The sequence below is a fragment of the Grus americana genome, chromosome 3 (genome assembly GCF_028858705.1).
Source record: "Grus americana isolate bGruAme1 chromosome 3, bGruAme1.mat, whole genome shotgun sequence".
NCBI classification, from domain to species: domain Eukaryota; kingdom Metazoa; phylum Chordata; class Aves; order Gruiformes; family Gruidae; genus Grus; species Grus americana.
In genome coordinates this window covers 38477696-38499122 of record NC_072854.1, presented here as the reverse complement: position 1 = coordinate 38499122, position 21427 = coordinate 38477696, and the positions used below count along the sequence as shown (strand labels likewise).

Below are 21427 nucleotides of genomic sequence, written 5' to 3'. Positions count from 1 at the left end.
AAAAAAAATTAAAAGCTGTGTTTATTTCCCAGTCTTACTGTGTGGCATGTGGCAGTGGTATTTTCTCAGCCATCATTTTTGGTCCAGGTATTTGCATCTTCTCCTTCCCCTTATAGTCTGAATAAACAGTGTGGCTCCCTTTATGATGCTGGATAAGCTGGGCTGGAGCCTTCATCCTTGGTAATCTTGGATCAATGCAAATTTGTGTAAATTAAATTAGGTTGGCCCTCAAGCACTTAAAATTATATAAATCCACAAGTCGCCCCCAAATGAAATTATTTCTTTAAGAAATCATATTTGTATTCGGTGTGAACACCCAGCAGGCCTAAATTGACTGTTCATGTCATGCTACACTTTGATCAAAAAATATTTTCCTCTTAAATTAGTGGCACATTATACTGCTGTGGTGTTTTCTCCAATTTTCAGCAAAATAAAATCATTTGTGCGTTACATGTGTAGGTTTACATTTAACACCACTGATTGAAAGACTTGGTGACATTTGCATGCAGAAAATACTTCCTTTGAAGACTATCAGTGGTGACATCTTGGACTCCTTTTCTGAGATAAAATGCATGTGTGAATTGAGTGTACAAAGACTTGTGCATGCAAAATGTGATTTGCAGCTGTGTTTATAAGTCAAGTGTCTGAAAATTTTATTGGAGTATGTCAATAGAGATCCTGCTCTTAGAACATGTGCATTACATGTGTGTGAGGTCAGAAGTATTTTGTGAATTGAAAAAAATACTGTCCTTCCAGGCAATATGTGAACTGTGGTCTCCTGTACTCATGTTCCTATTGAAACATTTTAAAGGGAAGAGTGACTGTGATCCTGCTGCAGATACTTCTTGAATACCTTCACTGATGGAGAATTCCAGAAGGCATTGACTATTTTAAATAGAACTTGAGAAAAAAAAAGATAATCTCAATGCTCCCTGTACAGGCAGGTGCTCAAGGACAACCTTGTGTAAGAGCGTGCAGCTATTGCCTTTTACTGAATGTAAATTTGCTAATACTAGAAATAAAACATTTCTTCCAGTATGCGTCTAGCATAGTCTTCGCTCCCATAGGAGCAGTGATTGAAAAGAGATAAAGGGAAGCTATTGTTTTCCTCCTAGAGCTAGAATTTGTTGGTGTATACCTGTGGGTGTATACCTGTGTGGTTTATGTCCAAATACAAAAGATTAAGTACAAGCATTTGAATATTGCAGAGGTAGAAGGTGGTAAGTACCTTAGACAGAAGGCTATTGTCTGATGAAACGCTAATGCTGTATATCACAGCATCTTACACTGGCAGGATTGTAGCTTGCCCTGGTTTTGATTGGAAAGAGAGTGTGTGCAAATTCATAAAGCTAAGCTGATAGTACTTGTGGCATGACATGTTTTGGCACGGCTGAAACTCCTTTGCTGACTTGCAGCGTGGAATTGCTGTGCTCTGAAACACAAAGAGTTCATACAGAAAACGAATGTGAAACAGCAGCAAATATATTGCCTGGTATGCTTGGCAAAAAGGAGGCCAATAACAGGAAATAATTCTATTCCTCTAACTTAATTTGGAAAAGCTGCGATGGATTTTGCAAGTAATTGGATCTTTTTTCCCCCCTTGTGTTCCTAATTGTCTGTCTTCTTGCTTTGTATTTGACACTGAAATCATTGCCCCTGACACAGACACATCTTCTGTCTGGGCCTTTCTTTCTCCAAAGAGTCACTCTGGTAAAATGTTTTACTGGATGTGTGAACATTAGGAGAGGTGCCATCAGATCACTTTTCCTGAGAATGCTGTGTTATTTTGTTTTTTCTTAAAGCTTGCTATCTTTTATAGCATTTCTACAGAGATACCGATGATGTAATGGAGATAAGTATCTTACACAGGTTAAAAATAATAGTGTTTCCTCCCACTTCCCTTGATTTGCTCTCATGTTTTGCAAGATAAAGAGCAAACAGACTTTGGGCTGGTTTTTTTACCATTCCATTTTACCTTGTAAAATTCATGCCGGTGATAGTAGGGCCAGTTATCCTAAGAAATTATCAGTAATTTTCTGGTAGTTATACCAGTTTTCTTTTGGATTTTGGATGATATTTGTGTTACATCCTTTTGTCTCCATTGTATTTAATTCCCTTTGTAATAGCAGACTAGCATGAAAAGTTCTTAGGTGAAGTAAAGACAAGGGGGAAAAGTGACATACTGAAATTTGAATGCTTGGCAATCCCCTTGGTCTTACTTGCCAGCCCTCGGACTTCCTCCTCTGAAAGTCTTCTCTGAAATCTTCATTCAAGACTCCTTGTCTGAGGACGGATAATATTTCCCTCCCTTTTTATAGCACAAATGATTGTTCTCAGTGTTTTATTGCTTGTTTTCACTATGTTTTCAATTAAATGGGGGCTTCAGTAAAAGATTCTATGAAGTTCTGCATTTTAAATATATCTTTTTTTTAAACACAATGCTGAAAACTACTTCATGCTTTTGGTTATGCAGATTACTTGGATGTTGCTAAAAGATGCATACTTGTTGTCTAATGCATTATAACCAACACCACATTGAGGATGAAGCATTTTTGGTTTTCCACTTAAAAAAGAATTTTTGAGAAAGTTGATAGCCCTAAGCTAGTTACTATGCCCAGAAAGAAGAGATATTTTATAGCTACCACTGAAAAGTAGCCTTCTGATCAAAACTGCACTTCTTTAGAAATATTTTTCACTTTATAATAATATTTCTTATGCTGATTTGGATATGGTCAAGCATGCAATATTTGAAAACATAAGTAGTAAGCAGTTATTATCTTTGCAAGTTCTGTAGCATAACCTGAATAAAAAAGTGACATGATAAATGCAAGTAAGAAAATAAACCTCCAATTTAATGCTTTAGGACAGTAAAAACAAAATGGAGAGTTTTAGCAAGTATTTTTTTTATTTGAAGCCCTTGAGGAAGCCTTTTGCTAAACTTTTAATTTATTTTATAAAAGATTTCTTTACCCCATTTAAAATCCAGGCTTGATCTGAGTAATAAGAAAGGATGACGAAAAGGTATTTTGAAGTGTTATGTAGCCACATCTCATTTTAAATGAAAGTGGTCAAAACAAAAAAAATATATACTGGCAACTGCTTTGAAACATAGCGATGTGGTTGCACGAAAGCTTACAGTCTCCGGTATAGAGCAGGCCAGGGTACGCGTGATGTTCTCCAACATCACTTTCAAGGTACTGTGGAAACAAAATGAAAGTCTTCAAATGTATTCACAACTATATGTGAATGAGCTTGTATTTCAAGGTAAGTGTTGGGATAACCATCCTCAGGAGAAAGGTTTTAATAAAGAAAATGCTCCAAGAATTCAATGACATTGAAAAATACGCTGTATCATAATGAAATACTGGGAAAATGAAAGGTTATTAAGGAAATGTAATAATATGGAAGAAAATGAGTATGTATGTATATTTGTAGCTGAGAACTACAAGCACAGGATGTAATTTAACCTTGGAGAACATTCAAAACTAACGTGTATGATGGAAGGTGGTTCAGGATGCCTCATGGTATTAGAGTACAACTTCAACTCTTTGGTTTCTAGCTCTTTATTTGTTTAGGTTAGTGACGCAAAGGTGGGCCACTGTTTTACCTCACTTCTATCACCTCATTACAGTCACCAGCTGCCAAAGTGGTGGCACTAGCCCTGCTTATAGTGCTTCTTCAAGGTTTATGTAGCGGATCGCAAAAGAAATGCTTTGCTGATATACGGGGATATGCAAGCTAAGCTTGAATGAAACAAATATGGATTTACTAAACTGTTCTTTGTTAGATTGTTACCTGACTATATTTGTGTCGTCTTAAAGTATGCATTCGATTTTATTGGCGCGTGTGATGCATGAGTATGCTGAAGGAAAGTTCATGTGAATAATATTTAAGCACACAAATCTCCAGGCTTTTGGAATGAATGTGTTATGTATATATTTCCTCAACACTTGTGTAATAAATTGATGGGCATATTAGCTTTTTGAGTATAAGTAATTAGTAATCCATTGTAAATAAATAAAAAAAATAAGAAAAAAATCCATTGTGTAAAAACCCCCCAAACCTGCATGAATTTACATAAGTTAAAGTTTTTATGTAAGTCTATTGGTATAGAAGACAATTTTTAAAGTAATACTTAACCTTACTAAAACTAGTGAATAGAGAGGTGGGGTTTAGGATCATCAAATTCCTAAATATTAAGTGTTCACAGAGTGACACAGTCATACCTGTGTGAACTAATATAACTTCAAGTCACTCCTAGACTCATATAATCTGTCATACTCAGCACTGAAATCTGGGTTCCTGGTTGGGATCTTGGAGCAGTAGTGTATTTACTCAATATTAGATTGATGGTAGTCAGAAGTTGATCAAGCAAAACATGAGGGTTTTTTCACTCTCATTTCTCTGACCTTTTTTTTCTCATTGGTTTTCTTTTTAAATAAATATAAGGCTTCTTCAAATGCAATCAAAAATTCATTTCCGTTGGGAGATAAAACATTGCAGATTTCATTACAAACATAGACTTCAGGGACAAAAGGCCATATGTGTATGCTTTGGTTTTGAAAGCTTTGTCCTACAGTGTTCAGGTGAAGTGTTTATTTGAAGTATTAGTCTGGATTTAAGAGAAATTTCTATCAAGACAAGAGTAGAAAAAGCTAACATTTTTAGTTTAATTTTTTTAGGCAAGAGAGTAAGCTTGTTGCAGTTTTATTTAATGATGGTCTCATTTCAAGTGGAACAATTGATATGTACAGATTAGGTTCTGACAGATCAAATACTCAGTTGCGGTGTAGTGTTTTATACCTGAGAGGGATTAGCTTCCCGAGTATGCAGAGTTTGTCAATTTTGTGGTGGTTTCAGCTTCTCTCGGTCTCAACCAGTTTGTTATCCTTTGTGTTTGAACTGTTTGTGCTATTAAGACAAGGAGGAATTTAAATACTCTCAGCAAGAAACAGGCTGTTACAGAATGAACATAGCTTTAATTAATTATCTGAACACCTTTCTATTTCTAAATGAACTTTATATGTTCACTTGATGTCTGTCTAATTATATATAATTCTCCACAGATATATTCTACTAATGAGTCTTCAGGATCGAAATGAAAAGCTTTTCTACAAAGTGCTGGCTTCTGACATTGAAAGGTTCATGCCGATTGTTTATACTCCCACTGTGGGACTGGCTTGCCAACAATATGGCTTAGCATTTCGGAGGCCAAGGTATGTAAGTTTATACTTCAAATAAAAGTAATTGTATCTTATTTTCCTCTTGGCAGATTTTTGCAGGGGTTTTCTAACATAGCTGAATGTAAGCCAAAACTGCAATAATTGAGATAATTCAAACTACACTTTTGGTCTACATTAAACAATAATTTGTATTGCATTAAGAAAGCAAATGGTTGTTGTAATTATATTAAAACATGGGTACATTTTTAATCTCATTAACTGGCTTTTTTGGAATCCTAGCTTTATGTTACAAGACCAGAGAAGAATGGACCCTTAGTCTTAGATTTGTCTTAGCAACTTGAAGAGCATAGCCTTTTACATATATAGATATTTATATTCTAGATATATTATACATCTATATAATAATGATAATAATAATAATAATACATGTGCAAACTTAGGATGCACTATATATGTACCTACAGACATCTTAAAAATAATCAATAATAATGAAAGTGCGTGTCACACTGCTTAATAATTTGTTTCACAGCTTCGTTACTGGAGTGCTTTTATTCTGTATACAGTATCTATATTTATAGAGTGATGAGGAAGTGGTATGAAAGAAGGATAGATGCTTCTGTTTCACTCTGCCCCTTGAACATCAGCCCACAGGGTTTGAGATTTATGGTGGTTGCTGTTTGAGAACTTTGTGTATACCAGTGTCTTCAAGTGAAAACTGGAACACCGCTTTGGAGCCTTCTGTACAATTTTCTGGCAAAGGAAGAGATAAATGAGCTGTATGTGCATAGCTCTGTTAACAGAAATAGGTTTTTTACAGTCAAGGCATTGATGGAAAATAAGAAGCTTGCAAGATTAAAGGGAACAAATGACGGCTCACAAATTCTTCAGCAGGAGGTATTTGAGGGAGAAGACTTATGGCTTCAAGGTTTTGTTGTTGTTAATGTAAAATAATTTTGGCCTCGTGACTGACAGAATGAGTCAGGACCATCTGGCCAACTGCAGAAAACAAGAATTCCCACTTCGTTACACATTTAAAAGTTCAAAAAGACCTCAAGAATGCTTACTTAAACCTGTTTAACGATCTATGGCTTTTATGTCCCTCCCCTAGCCAGAGAAGTCATCTCCTTTTCCCCCCCTCAGTATTTACCACCATGGTGATTTTATTGGCCTTTCAGGAAGTGCTCTATATGTCTGGAAATTAAGTCTTTGCCTAAGTTGGTCTCATTACCCCTTGTTTTGATATCCATTACTGTATAGGATATTGCACAAGGAGCACCTCCGCCCATGCATATACTTTTCATTTTCTCCTCAGACCTGTGGAGCATCTGTGGAGAAAAAAACCCTGTCAAATTAGACAACAGTTCAGCTGAGTGTCAATCTGCAACTGGTGAGACAGAGCTTGCAACAGCAAGTGAAGCAACCATCCGGCCCCCTTTAGAAATTTTCAGACTCCTGAATTCCAGTCTGATCCTAAGCACACTCAAGACATGGGGAAAAAACTGATTAATTTTTATCTGCAGAGGACTTAGAAAGATGCCCTAAATCTTTCTCCTTTAGATATTAAGACTAAAATCCTAGTTCACATTGCTCTGTCACTAATAAATTTATGGATCTGTATAGTTAACTTGAAAAATTACACTATAGACATGCAGTTAGCTGGGAAACAACTACTTCTGAGTTCTCCACTATGCAACTAAGCCACTCTTTAGCCTGTCCTGTATTGAGAATTGAGTAGACTTTAAGACTTCATGGATTTGTTTGAATCATTAATGTATGGCATCACCAGCTTACATTTATTTTCCTTTTAGTTTCAAATATGATCTAAAAAGGTTTCAAAAGCCAGGCATGATAGCAGTAGTACATACATTGTGCAGGCTTTGTAATAGCAAGCTGAACTTTCTCAACTCAGCAAATGAAGCTGAACTTTCTCAGCTCCGCAAATGACTGCAGTATAAAACTACCAGTGCATATAAATAACATTGTGCTAACTTTCTATGTTCCCCAGGGATTTTCCTTTGTTCTACTTTAAAAAGCTTGTTATTCTGGCACATGGATAGTGAACTTCCATTCTGATGATATATTTAGCTATTCTGAACAGTGACAGTGATGATCCAAGTGCTCATTGAAAATCCTCATATTTGTATGTTCTTAAAAGTATGATTTTATTTACCAATATTGGAATGAAGTCTGATTTTTTTTCTTCCAAAAATGTTCATTTCCTTATTGAAAATGAACAAATTCAAGGCAGATTATACTACGGTAATTTATTTCCCTTATCATTTAAATTAAAAACTATATAGCTTTATAGGATATTCCATAATTTGGTATTTCACACTGCATTTTTCACTGCAGTTGAGCTGTTAATGAATGAATGATGTTTTAAACAATATTAAATCATATTTTAACTGATGTGTCTTTTAGTATTCAGTTATATTCTTGAGCCACTGAAGTCAGCCTTGGCTATATTCATCTGTCTGCTGCTTCCCCAGATATATGTGTACTTTATAGACTGACTGTCTGGGGAGACATACAAGATATTTATAAAAGTCTGTTTTATTTCTAGTCCTGCTGAATTGCCTCACTACTTTCAAATAAGTGTTTTAATGACTCCTTTAAGTAAAGATGGCTGAAAAACATGTACAATCTTCTTCTGCCTATTAAGGACCTCATAAATATTTTTTTTAAGAACAAAATATCATCTGCCAAGCTGAATGTTTATTCTTCCCCGTAAAATTCCCAACTGTTACATTCATGTTTTCTCACTACCTGCTCTTATCTCCCCACACCTCCCAACTGATACCAGTGTTCATTAGAGGTCTTGGAGGAGAAGACTGTAAAGAGTTTCCTCTTTGACAGACTCTTTGCTGCTTAAGAAACACCTATACTTTGTGATCTTCCACTGCGTTCTGTTACAGAGATCTGTTTTTTCCTAAGAAAAACCTTTTCTGAATTGTTCCAAAACCAGCTATGCAAAGCAGTCAATTTCATTTGGTTTGAAATTATGTTCTAGACTGTAGCTCATTTGGCATTAAGCATTATATACCAGCATCCCTCATAAACGGCACCCTCCATGAGTAGAACTCACAGGAAGGAAAAACACCCCACATTTAATTTAACATACAGGAGAAAAAGATATAAAATTTAGTCCAGTCTATACATTCTCACATTTTTTATGTGGTTTTTTTTTTTTTCCAGTTGTTACAATTCAGGGAAAAGGTATGATCTCATCATACCTTAAAAAAAAAAGGTCTTATCTGTAAGGACTGTGTGTATCTGTTTTATGCTGACTCATACCTAAATGCAGTCTTTACTGGTAAATGAATGTTTTTCTTTCAGAATGTTTTTATTACTGTCTCATCATAAAGCTCAGAAAATGTTTGATATTTCATAGTTAAACAAAGGTCCTATTAGAAACAGACTTGTTTATATAGGTAAATAAGTTGAAAATTACCCAGTTGCTGCAGATCATATTTATCACACTGGAAGCTGCAAGGCAGTTTCTTATTATTCAGTTTAAATCTGTAAGTTGTTTTTTTTTTTTTTTTCTATTCTGTTAGATTTCTTTACACTGTTAAGTGAGTTTGAAGCCCCTGGCTCACAAGTTACGTCTTCAGGCAAGCAATAATGAAAATTAATTTAGAGTTAAAAAATAAGTGCCTTATGGGATCATGAAATGACATGATCTTCTGTAACTCCCTTACATGTTTTTAGAAGACTATATGTGATCATATGATGTGCTTACAGTTATAGGAGGACACTGTGGCTCAGGCTAGATGTTTTTCATCCTGTATTTTGCAATTATAGAATAAACATTCATGGCTGACCAGCTGACCGTCGGATTAAGCAACATTTCTCAAGCAAACCAGCTGTAATGTAACTTTACTCACTGGTTTGAAGCTTGTCTGGATAATTGACATTTGCTTGCAAAATTAAAGCTCAAAATTGCATTACTCGCTGTGAATAGTCAGCTTAAAATCCACCAGTTTAATGAATAAGAGTGTTATTCTAGAAATAAACAGTACAGATCTGATAGCAGATCTTTAACAGGCACCCGCCTACATCACATAGTTACAGAAACATAATTTAGAAGACCAGTCTCTCTGGTCTTCCTCACAACCATTGAGGAGGATGAGGGAAGAAAGAGGCTCCTCCAGAGGGTAAGTCAGAGAAGGAATTTGGACCTCTACAGATAAAAGCTTTAAAGGCTTATGCTGGGAATGTAATGGACTTGTGGTTTTATTGCAGTGATCACGCTGTCATTAAGAGCATTATCTCAGAATCTCTACTAGGTCACTTTTTGGTTCAGAGTTTCTACCCGTCATTTAAAAATAAATTCCTGAAGTAAAAAATTCTTCAGTTGCACAAAGCGTATACATACATCTGACAACTTTTGCTGACTTACCAAGAAACAGTCTATTTCTATAGCTGGATTTCTAAAATATAACAGTTCTTTCAGTTGCTGTATTCATCCAAAAAGAATAAATATGGGAAAGTTCAATGGAAATTTCCTCTAAGAATCCAAAATAAACTTTTTACATCATATAGAGAACACCCAGGAGTTTAAGGTTTTTGTGTAAACCCAGCATTCAGACAGGAGAGGAAAAATTGCCAAATATTGCTATGCTGAAGACTTTGGATGTTGTTAAAATGTTAGGTGACTGTTTATGTATTTCCATTCCTAGAAGGAAAAGCCATTTCAAACAGCATATGAACAAAGCAAGCCCTGGTAACTATTGCAGCCACACAAGCATGGCAGAGCTCCTCTGAAATAACTTCCCAATGCAGTCACACGGTGTCAACCTGACTAGGAACCATTTTTAAAGCAGCTGTATTGAAACTGATGCTGCATATTGAAGATACAGATGCACTCTCTTAAAAAGCAAAGTATGTCAGCATTAGCTTTGAAGTAATTTTTTTCTTAATACAGAAGCAGATCTTGTTCAGCAAAGTGTTCTCGCAGAAGGCTTCTTCTGTAATAATTCTTTCAACTCTCTCTGGTTTTGTTGTTTTCCTGCCTCACAAATGATTGAACATAGCATATGTAGAGGTCTCTTATTTGCCCAAAGTCTAAGCAAGATTACATTTTGAATTAACTTTTAGTAAGTATTTAAAAAATGCATTCAGTTTAGCTCTTTTAATATTTTTAGAGAGCTCTTGGAATATTATTAACAGTCTTTAGTACCAACTTTTCAGAAGGCAATTTATCATGTCAAATACTCAGTCTGCAAGTGCAGATATTATACCAGATTGCCTCCTCATTGAAGTTCATGACTGACTTGGCACATACATATTTGAGATCAGTTGCTTTCCTCATATTCCTCAAGGGGAATGCATTTATTTACATTTATTGTATGTATTTACATTTACAATGGTTCAGACGCACTGTATTGAAAGCAAGTGCTGCAAGTGTGAGTTCATTTTTTTGTTGACACATTAATGTTTACGTACTGAGATTGTCAGCTGCAAGATAGCATCACTTTTTTTGTAAAGAAAATTAATTAGAGAATAGGGAAATATTTATTTCCTGTGACAGAACTTACAAAACGCTAGACCTAGGCGGCAGAAGTTGCAGTCTGTCTATCAGCACAAGGTTGATCCTGCAGTACATTTAATAATTTTTTTGTGTTTTTTAATGAAGCTTTCCTTGGACTCTGGACTTTTCTTTTTCTTAATTCCATTGGATGCCTTTGACATCTAGGTCTCTTCAGAAATCAGATTTGGCTTACAGGAGGCCAAGAACTTGTCAAATAATCCTGGATCACATGAGCCAAGAAAGTTCAGTTCCTGGTGCTTCTTCGTGACAGTCTGTCTCACAGATACGTGGTATTTTCTTGATTGAGACCAGAAGGTCTGGATTCATTTGACCTAACTTCTTCACTAGTATAACTGCCCCCTGAGGTTTTTTCCAGCACATTTAGATATTTTTTCCCAGGCAAAACAGATATTTTTTTTTTTAGAGACTTTATTAATCAGATTGTTACTATGGATAATTATCTTGCTATCTTCATTTAGTTAAAACTGATTATTGTGTAACATAAAATTATATTAAAAGATATAAAAAAGCAATAATTTCAGAGTTCTTTTTCCTAGTGTTTTTTCTCTGAAAACTATGCAGAATTTTGATCTGGAAGTGAAAAAAGAAAGTGTGGGGTGTTTTTAACCAACCTCTTGTAAGGGCTGGATCGTTAAGGCAGTCTCTGAAATCGAAATGTGTTGCAATAAAGACATAAAAACCAGCAAAATGCTTCTTAGAAAATAGCCTGTTGGAGCTCCATTCTCCAACAGGCACTGGTGTGGGCTGTGTATATTAACAATATGGCTCAGGTGGCGAGTTACTCTGTGACATTACAACAGAGAATTAGCATGGCTGTAGCATTTCTTCTGATTTTAGACAATCTTTGTCTTCATGACTTCAAAAGCCTGGCAATAATAGCAGTTGCAGCCCCTCACCAAGCACTTTTGAAATGTCTGTTGGTTTTTCATTTTCACATTTATCTTGTGAAGATGACAACGGTTCACACTTCCCAGACAGCTTTGCATCCTTTTTTGCCATTGAATTCAAGCACTATGACATCTCATGACACCCAGTAATTCTACTCTTTGGCATGACTCTGTTCTGCTCTGTTACCTTCATCAAGCCAAAACTTAGCTTAGCACACTGTTGCTTCCTCGGCTCGAAAGTAAGGCTAATAGATTCTCCTAGCATAACATTTGCCCTGCTCTGAGAAGTTGGAAAAGGAGAATTGGCACAGTGTGAGAGTGTTGAATTCCGCTCTTCTCCTAGACTCTCTTCTAGATACATACTACGCTGGACTGTGCCCAAGGTGTATTCAACTTGGTCTCTCAGCAGCCAGTAATGCTGCTGCAGGGGAAGGTGTGAGGATCTTGCATAGAAGTTATCTGTTGGCCTCACTTTGGTCTTAGAGTGCTCTCTAAATGTTAAGCCAATTTCTTACTCTAAGAAATAGTTGGATGAAAAAAAGTTCTATCTCGATTTTGAAAACATTAAGATATTGTTTAGGTTATATGTATGTAGTCATCTGGTCTCTCTTGAGCTGTGTTAAATTCATGGCCTTTGGTAATATTTTGGCAATAGATTTCACTATTTAGTTATACTGTAAATTGTTCTCTTTTTATTAAACTCGTACCTCAGAATAAAATCATGAATGATCAGCCTGCGCTAAAGTGAGAATATATAATCCTGACCTAGCAATATGAAATATAATATTCTCCATATGATGTTACTTTATGTATGTACTTGGTGCTTGCATGTAGGTATTACCTACAACATTAGCAGAAGGATGGTATTTACAGAAGTTATGCTTTGAGCTATTCTTTCATTTAGTCTTGTCTGAGTTGGAGCTTAACCTATTGTTAGCCTCTTCCTGCTCTCGTGAGCTGCTTACATGATTTCTTATGCAGGTAATGTTGTAGGGACTTTTCATCATGGTCATAAAAGAAGTTTTGTCCTAAAACACATCACAAGCATGGAATTTCTGGCTTTCAGACCTAAGTTCATACCTCTTGATGGTGCATTGCTCTGTTTTTTCTGGAGAGAGTACATCTAGGCTGTGAGCAGGAGGAAATGAGGCCATCCCTACTCAAAACATGACTCTCTCAAAATGTTTGGCAGCAGTTAGTGTTTGGTCATTTTCTTTCCCCTCTTAGCACAGTCTTCTGAGGAAGACAGCTAGCAAGCCTCAGGGCACTTCTACGGATAACCTAGGTGGTTTCTATGCATGACTACCAAAATTAAAGTACTGGTCATGTCTGTCTCTTTGTTTCCTTATCCATTTCCTTCACACAATGCTGGATATTTCCAGGGGACTGCCATCCTCATTTGGTTTGTACTGTTATTTTTTTACACATTTTCATTATCTCTTGTGTGAGATTAGAACAGAAAGTTCTCCCTCCTCCATAAATTTGGAGGACTCAAATTTATCTTTTCAAGGGCATCTGCACTCTGACCCAATGGGAACTTACACTTCTATGGGCTTTGGCATATGATGATGATCTTCCTCACTATGCCTCCTACTGAGAGAGTCCTCTGAAACAAAGAAGTTTCTTACTGATGCTTTTCACCATGTGGAAAGGATGGTTTGTGTGATGGTTATGAATGTAGTGCTTATTAGATCCTTCTCATTTGGTTTGTTAAAACAGTCGTTATGTGGATCTACGTGCAGAAGACTGGACAGAAAGTACATGATCCCTAGTTAAATGTCTACTCTGACTAATCTTTTCTCTCTAGTGCCAATACTATGTAAAAGGTAGGCTATATCCTTTTCAATAAATAAACTATATCACTACCTTTTTAAAATAGCAATATTCTTTTAGCAAGTTATAGTTTCATATCAATAATTAAGACTTGTACCAAAATATAACCACCTTACTCTTCAATGTCTTCCTTTTTTTCCTGAATTTTTAAAGACATTTTGACATCATGCCAGTCCACAATACTGCCTTCTGGTTACAAACTTCCAAATTTCCTGAAGTAGTACATTTCTTAATGAAATGTACTTTAAGGGCAGAGATTTTATTTAGTTTTCACACCTCGACTTGGCCAAAGACTTGTGAGCAACACTAAAGTATCAGGTAATATGGTAAGGGAGAGGTCTACTCATTGGCTCTGTCCTACTCTATTGAAGCAATGTTTATCTACCAAAATTTCCCCCTCATGGAGCAGCCTCTGTCAACCTGCCAGATTTATACAGCCCCCTAACTGTCAACATCATTTGGCCCCTGAAACAAACCTTTTAAGAGTCACTTGCTTCAATAAGGAAGTCATAACTTTCCTTAGTTCGACACCTTTTCAAGGATAGACTATCAAATCCCATGCAATGTCTGCAAATGGATCCTACTTCATCTTTATCTCTTGTGCAAAATGATAGATATAGTTGTCTCCCTCCTGGACTGGGGGTCTTTGGACAGCCTTTAAGTTGTGGCTTGAAGGTGACAATAGTTTGCATATCAGTGGGCTGGAATTCTGCACCATCCTAGCACTCATTTAGGACAACATAGACAACTGACAGCTTGTGCCACATGAACAAACAGGATGGTCCAAGATGTTTTCAGGTGTCTGATCAGCCTTTGGAACAGGAACTTGAATTTTCACATTCTCTAATCCAGAAAGTGTGAATCCCTTTGTGGATGATCCTAGTAACGTCAGATCCTCTAAGACAGTGCTAAAAGTAAAGGAAGACAATGTGCCCTCATGGCCAAGAAGGCCAGTGGTATCCTAGGGTGCATTAAGAAGAGCGTGGCCAGCAGGTTGAGGGAGGTTATCTTCCCTCTCTGCTCTGCCCTGGTGAGGCCACATCTGGAATATTGTGTCCAGTTCTGGGCTCCCCAGTTCAAGAAAGATAGGGAACTACTGGAGAGAGTCCAGTGAAGGGCTACGAGGATGATGAGGGGTCTTGAGCATCTCTCGTATGAGGAAAGGCTGAGAGAGCTGGGTCTGTTTAGCCTGGAGAAGAGAAAACTGAGACGGGATCTCATCAACGCTTATAAATATCTAAAGGGTGGATATCTAGAGGATGGGGCCAGACTCTTCTCAGTGGTGCCCAGTGACAGGACAGGGGGCAATGGGCACAGACTGGAACACAGGAAGTTCCATCTGAATATGAGGAAAAAATTATTCACTTTGAGGGTGCCAGAGCCCTGTAACAGGCTGCCCAGAGAGGTTGTGGAATCTCCTTCTCTGGAGATATTCAAAACCTGCCTGGACGCCATCCTGTGCAACCTGCTCTAAGTGATCCTGCTCTAGCAGAGGGGTTGGACTAGATAATCTCCAGAAGTCCCTTCCAACCCCTGCCATTCTGTGATTCTGTGAGACACAGCACTGATACTGGTGGCTACAGCATAAAGCAGGTGATAATTTTGTTTTTAAAGTCTGAATCCCTTTTCTTGGACACTCGAACTTTTTTGCTGTTAGTGATCTTCAGTATATTGATGTTGGCTTTGCACCAAAGTGTCTCAAACTCTCATTGTTTGGAATGAGTATCAGGGAAAGTACAGATCATTCTAATCTTTGGGAGCATACTTAGTAATAATAAATATGTTTCTGCTGTCAGTCTCAGTTGCCCCATATTTTGCTCCAGGACTCTGGCCACAACATCACTGCCTATGACATACATGCTAGTTTACTCCTGGGCTTCTTTCTAGAGCAATGCAACTGGTTTGCTGCTGAAGGAGAGGTAAATAAAACCAGAAATGGTAAAGTTAGAAATTACTTTCTTTGAGGAGAAAACAATGGTCTGGTTTTTGGTGAAAAGAGATTTGAAAGGGAGGAGAAACGACAGATTATTTATTGAGCCTTTTAGACTGACCAAAAAAAGGTCTTTTTAGAAGACTTATATGTTGTCTTGTGGTGTGCTGAGATGTCCAAGGGGCTCTCTTTTATCAAAGAAGGGGGACAACAATTTTATGGATGCTATGAAGTGGTTAAAATGAAATTGCTTTGTATCAATAAGTGTTGTTCATTGTACAGCTGGAGTCAGCTGATGGCTCTAAACTTAAGCAGCAAATCTGACTTCTTTGCTGAGTGGTTCTATACTAGACGCCAGTATAGAACCAGGCTGTTGCTGAGGAGTTACAGAGTTATTTGCATTTTGGATGGCAGTCCCTCAGTTTTTATAAAGGTGGCTATTCTGAAACTCTTCTAGAGGAGGTAATGCTCCCCCCAGGGCAAGCACTGCAGGGATTGCTTAGTAGGGTGCATTTACGCTTGGAGAAGCACTTAAAGGAAGAAGACCTGCAACTTTTGTGTAGCCGTTAGCAGTTCTCAGAGATGTGAGGTGTGCACACTCACAGGCTGTCCTCTCGCCCTTCCATGTGCAATTTAGACTTACAGATCATTGCTTTGGAAGTACTAAGAAAAAAGTATGGGCTTCTTTCTCTCTTCCTAGGGCTATGCTGTGGAAGGGAAAGGGCTTGCTTCCAGATATCAATGGGAAAAAAAAGAAATGGTATTGCTCCATGTGTTTATAAATAGGTATCACCAGCAGTAGGGACGTATGTGTATGCAACATAAGCATGTAGCAAAGAACCGTTACAGGTGATTGATAAGAATTAATATTTTTTTATTTAGATTGAGATCTTCTTAGAGATAGAGGAAGCCTCCTCTCTGCCTCTATGCAGAGAGCTTTTTCCAAGTCTCCAGTAATTCCCATTGCTCTCTCCTGATGTTGCAAAATGAGGTACCAGTAGTATTTCAGATGAGACACCAGTGACTTAGAAACATTACAATGCTTTATTAGCTCATTATATATATATATATCCAGCCCGTGTCCAGAGGAGTTTTTTCCTTTAGGAATGTGCTTACACTGGATTGTCTCCAGCTCTCGTTTTCTGTACATTTGTTGCACGTCCTTCAGCACAACCCAAATCCCCTGCTTACACATTGAGCAGCTTCTCTCTTCAAAATACTCTCATTACTCAGCAGTCCAACATTGTCTCGTTGTATTTCCAATACAAGATATAGTAGCTTTAAAGAAAAAAAGTCAGTTATTCCTTTAACTGTATTTAGTGAAGTCCAAAAGAGGAAGGAGAAACCTCAGTGAAATCACTCTAACTTTGCAATAGCTTAGATATTTTAACATCATAGTTTTCTGTCTCTGTCTAGAAGCTTTCTAAATACGGTAAATAGTCAGGTATTAAAATGGAAATTGAAAGTGAAGAGACGGCATAAAGATTTTCAGCCTTTAAGAGTTTAACAATAGGATGATTGTGTGTTTTAATATATCTTGTGTTTCTCTATACTTACAGCTAGATGCTTTTTGTCTGAGAGATTTTTACACACTGTTTTTGAGACAGCCATATGCCCCTGCTGATACGAGGCTTTTGGAAAAGGCAAGAGACAAAAGTTTTGGGATAGAAATGAACCCCTTTATTTCTCGCATGGCGTTTTCATCCTTTTTAGCAAAGTTTTATAGCTTTATACAACTGTTTTCTTATATGCGCTGTTCAATAAAAAGTGTCAGCAGTGTGAAGTAGAATAAATTTAAAACAACCATAAAAAACCCAGGTCATAACAACGTTACGAAATCTATCGTAGAGTAGCATTAACGTAGTGTAATTTGCATTTGGGCGGTGAAAAGTTAGTGAGGCGTCTGTCATCCTGACCCCTGCTCTCTGAGTTAAGTGGTGGCATTGCAAGTCAGTTCTGCTTTGTGTAAGGACCTTCTTTTGCTAATGAGTATTAAGTGATTAAACCACATGCAGGAAAAACTGTATTTTTTAGAAAACATCTGTAAGTGTATGAGAGGCTGCTGGGAGTCTAGATCAAATATATATAAACCAAACAAACAAAGTAATTCTTGTAAGAAAAGCAGAGACTTCTAGCCAGAGGTAGACATTGATGCGGAAGGCATAAATCAATCAGCAGAAATAAGGGGTGGACTCCAGAGAACTGTGTACTGAGAAATATAAAAAAAAAAAAAAGGGGAAGCAAGTATCAGTTTGTGCTGAATGAGAACCTGTGCCTTTGGCACAAAGACGGTCAAAAGCCAGTTCTCATTTTTGCCTCTTTATTCCCAAAGCAACTACATTTAACTTGAATTTCTGTTTAGTTTTAAGGAAAAAGGTTAGGAAAGCCAAAGCCCTGATAGAAATTAGTCTGGCCAGTGATGTGAAGGACAACACGAAAAGCTTCTATAGGTATGTTAGTGATAAAAGGAGGATGAGGGAAAATGTGGGTCCCCTCCAGAATGAAACGGGTGACCTGGTTACCCAGGATATGGAGAAGGCTGAGGTACTCAACGACTTCTTTGCCTCAGTCTTCACTGGCAAATCCTTGAGCCACACTGCCCAGGTCACAGAAGGCAGGGACTGGGAGAATGCAGAACCGCCCACTGTAGGAGAAGATCAGGTTCGAGAATATCTAAGGAACCTAAAGGTGCACAAGTCCATGGGACCTGATGAGTTGCATCCGCGGGTCTTGAGGGAACTGGCGGATGAAGTGGCCAGGCCACTCGCCATCATATTTGAGAAGTCCTGGCAGTCCGGCGAAGTTCCCACCAACTGGAAGAGGGGGAACATAACCCCCATTTTTAAGAAGGGAAAAAAGGAAGAGCCAGAGAACTACAGGCCGGTCAGTCTCACCTCCGTGCCTGGCAAGATTATGGAGCAGACCCTCCTGGAGACTATTCTCAGGCACATGGAAAACAAGGAGGTGATTGGTGACAGCCAACACGGCTTCACTAAGGGCAAATCATGCCTGACAAATTTGGTGGCCTTCTATGATGGGGTGACAGCGTCTGTGGATAAGGGAAGGGCAGCTGACGTCATCTACCTGGACTTGTGCAAGGCATTTGACACTGTCCCGCACGACATCCTTGTCTCTAAATTGGAGAGACATGGATTCGATGGGTGGACTACTCGGTGGATAAGGAATTGGCTGGATGGTCGCACTCAAAGAGTTGTGGTCAACAGCTCAATGTCCAAGTGGAGAACAGTGACGAGTGGCATTCCTCAGGGGTCGGTACTGGGACCGGCACTGTTTAAAATCTTTGTCGGCGACATGGATAGTGGGATTGAGTGCACCCTCAGCAAGTTTGCTGATGACACCAAGCTGTGTGGTGGGGTTGACATGGTGGAGGGAAGGGATGCCATCCAGAGGGACCTTGACAGGCTGGAGAGGTGGGCCCGTGCAAACCGCATGAAGTTCAACAAGGCCAAGTGCAAGGTCTTGCATGTGGGTCAGTGCAATCCCAAGCACAATTACAGGCTGGGCGAGGAATGGATTGAAAGCAGCCCCAAGGAGAAGGACTTGGGGGTACTGATTGATGAGAAGCTCAACATGAGCTGGCAGTGTGCGCTTGCAGCCCAGAAAGCCAACCGTGTCCTGGGCTGCATCAAAAGAGGTGTGACCAGCAGGTCGAGGGAGGTGATCCTGCCCCTCTACTCCGCTCTTGTGAGACCCCACCTGGAGTACTGCGTCCAGCTCTGGGGGCCCCAGTACAGGAGAGACATGAAGCTGTTGGAGCAAGTCCAGAGGAGGGCCACAAAGCTGATCAGAGGGCTGGAGCACCTCTCTTATGAGGACAGGCTGAGAGAGTTGGGATTGTTCAGCCTGGAGAAAAGGTGGCTCTGGGGAGATCTAATTGCGGCTTTCTGGTACCTGAAGGGGCCTGCAGGAGAGATGGTGAGGGACTGTTTATGAGGGAGTGTAGTGACAGGACAAGGGGTCATGGGTTTAAGCTGAAGGAGGGTTGATTTAGATTAGATGTTAGAAAGAAATTCTTCCCTGTGAGGGTGGTGAGGCCCTGGAACAGGTTGCCCAGAGAAGTTGTGGATGCCCCCTCCCTGGAAGTGTTCAAGACCAGGTTGGATGGGGCTTTGGGCAATGTGGTCTAGTGGAGGGTGTCCCTGCCCATGGCAGTGGGGGTTGGAACTAGATGATCTTTGAGGTCCCTTCCAACCCAAACCATTCTATGATTCTGTGATTCTATTGCCTGTCAAATTGCTGAGGAGGCGGATAGCTAGCAGTTACTATTTCAGAACGAATGGAGGGCAACCAAAACAAACACTATCTGTTGCTGTCTTCTGATTTATGATTCTATGAAAAAGGGAATTGAGGAGACCTCACTAATTTATTTTAGTGTACTCTAGAATAAGGAAATTAACTACTGTTTTAGGTTTTTTGATGGAGTGGTCCTTCTAAGGGGACAGCTTATTGTTGCTGAGGTGAAGCTCTAATGTAGCTTACAGAGACACAGCAGCACATTTCCATTTACAGAAGTTCACCATATTATGGTAGCTTTCTTGTATTAGAGGGTATTATTTTGTTTGCTTTAACTTTTCTCTTGAAGTTCTTCTTTGGATTTATCATAGGCACATAGAAATGTAGAGGTTTGCTGCACTGCATGGCAGGTTGTTCATGCTGCCTGTTTTAAGCAGCAGTATGTCTTTGAGAATTTTCCTTAGCTGTCCAGAACGTGCTCCTTAAATGTGACCTGTAGATGTTTGCTTCTGAAAATGAAAACACAGAACAGGATTTGCTTTCTGTTCAATTAATTAATGTTTATTCACAAATATTTCTATTTTCAGTTTGCCACTTCACATAGAATGTAAAAATGCTCTAGGGCACACACCAAAATGAGATTCTTCTTGAGGAAGGTTGTAACCTCAGTGATTTGATGAGTGGTTGGTTCATTGCATTCAAGGTTTATAGTGAAACAAATGTCATCTGTGAAAGATGACTGAAAGGATGACCTATAGGCTTTTAATGGCAATGTTCTCAGGGAAAGCCTGCACCTCTTCTTGACATTGGACTTGAGCCTTTGAGTCCCTTGAATGGGAAGGAAGCTCACAAATAACGTTTCAGAAACACTTCTACTGTGACTGCTAGCTGATGCTTTTTGAAAGCCTCCATCACCCCATATGACTGCTTCCATGACGCCTCGCTATGTCCATCCTGTGCTGCTTTGTTTCATCTAGGTATATAGAAAGGCTAGCAATAGCATTACCCGTTCATGTTTTAGCCAATATCATTGCATGCTGCATTTTTCCTCAAAATGTTGATACTGACTTTATGAAATGAAAAACTTCACTTGGGGTCATGACTGAATTTATATAAAAAGGAGGGAAAGTACAAGACCATTTGCCTCTTACGAATGAGGTTAATTTTTATGACAGTGCCCAGATACATTCCAGATGTTTAATGCTTAAAATGTTACCTTGGGCTTCCATCCAGTGTAATTTTTTTCTCAAATTTTATGATAAAGGCTTCTAGTAATTTTTAATTGAGTCAGAAAATCACTAGTTTATTCTTAAATATATTCAATTCCCTATAATTAAATACACATTATATAGACAATATAAATATACATTTCCTGTTTTTTGCTGGTAAAATTTTAATACCCATTTTTTCCATGAGTGAATTCCAGAGAAGAACTGGTATGTTGGAACTTTGTTAACATCAGATAACATAGTCTTAAAAATAATCATGTTATGCCTCTCTGTTTCTCTGTCTGAGATAGAGCTGGACCTGCAGCTTTTTTCCCATGTTCAAAGCTGTTGTTGGACACAGTCCCAAAAATTTTGTCTATCATCTCATACATTCTCGCATGTTGTAAATTGAACAGGAAGTAGGAGCAGAAATAGTGCTGCTGATCAGATTGTTTGCATTTTTCTATTTTTAAGGCTTATATTTTTGAAAGTGAAAAATTTGGATGTAAAATGATGGAAAATATTGTAGCTTTGCTATAGGTGCAGTAATTATAACAAATTGATTAAAATCGAGAGGC

At 38.3% G+C, this 21427-nt stretch overlaps 1 protein-coding gene across 1 annotated transcript in view; it reads left to right on the top strand.

Moving 5' to 3' along the window:
- Positions 1-21427, top strand: part of ME1 (malic enzyme 1) — a 197675-nt gene that overhangs the window by 56021 nt on the left and 120227 nt on the right. Inside the window, exon 3 of the mRNA XM_054821910.1 lies at positions 5067-5216. Coding sequence (XP_054677885.1) covers positions 5067-5216 — 150 coding nt within the window. The remainder of the gene's footprint in view (positions 1-5066; positions 5217-21427) is intronic.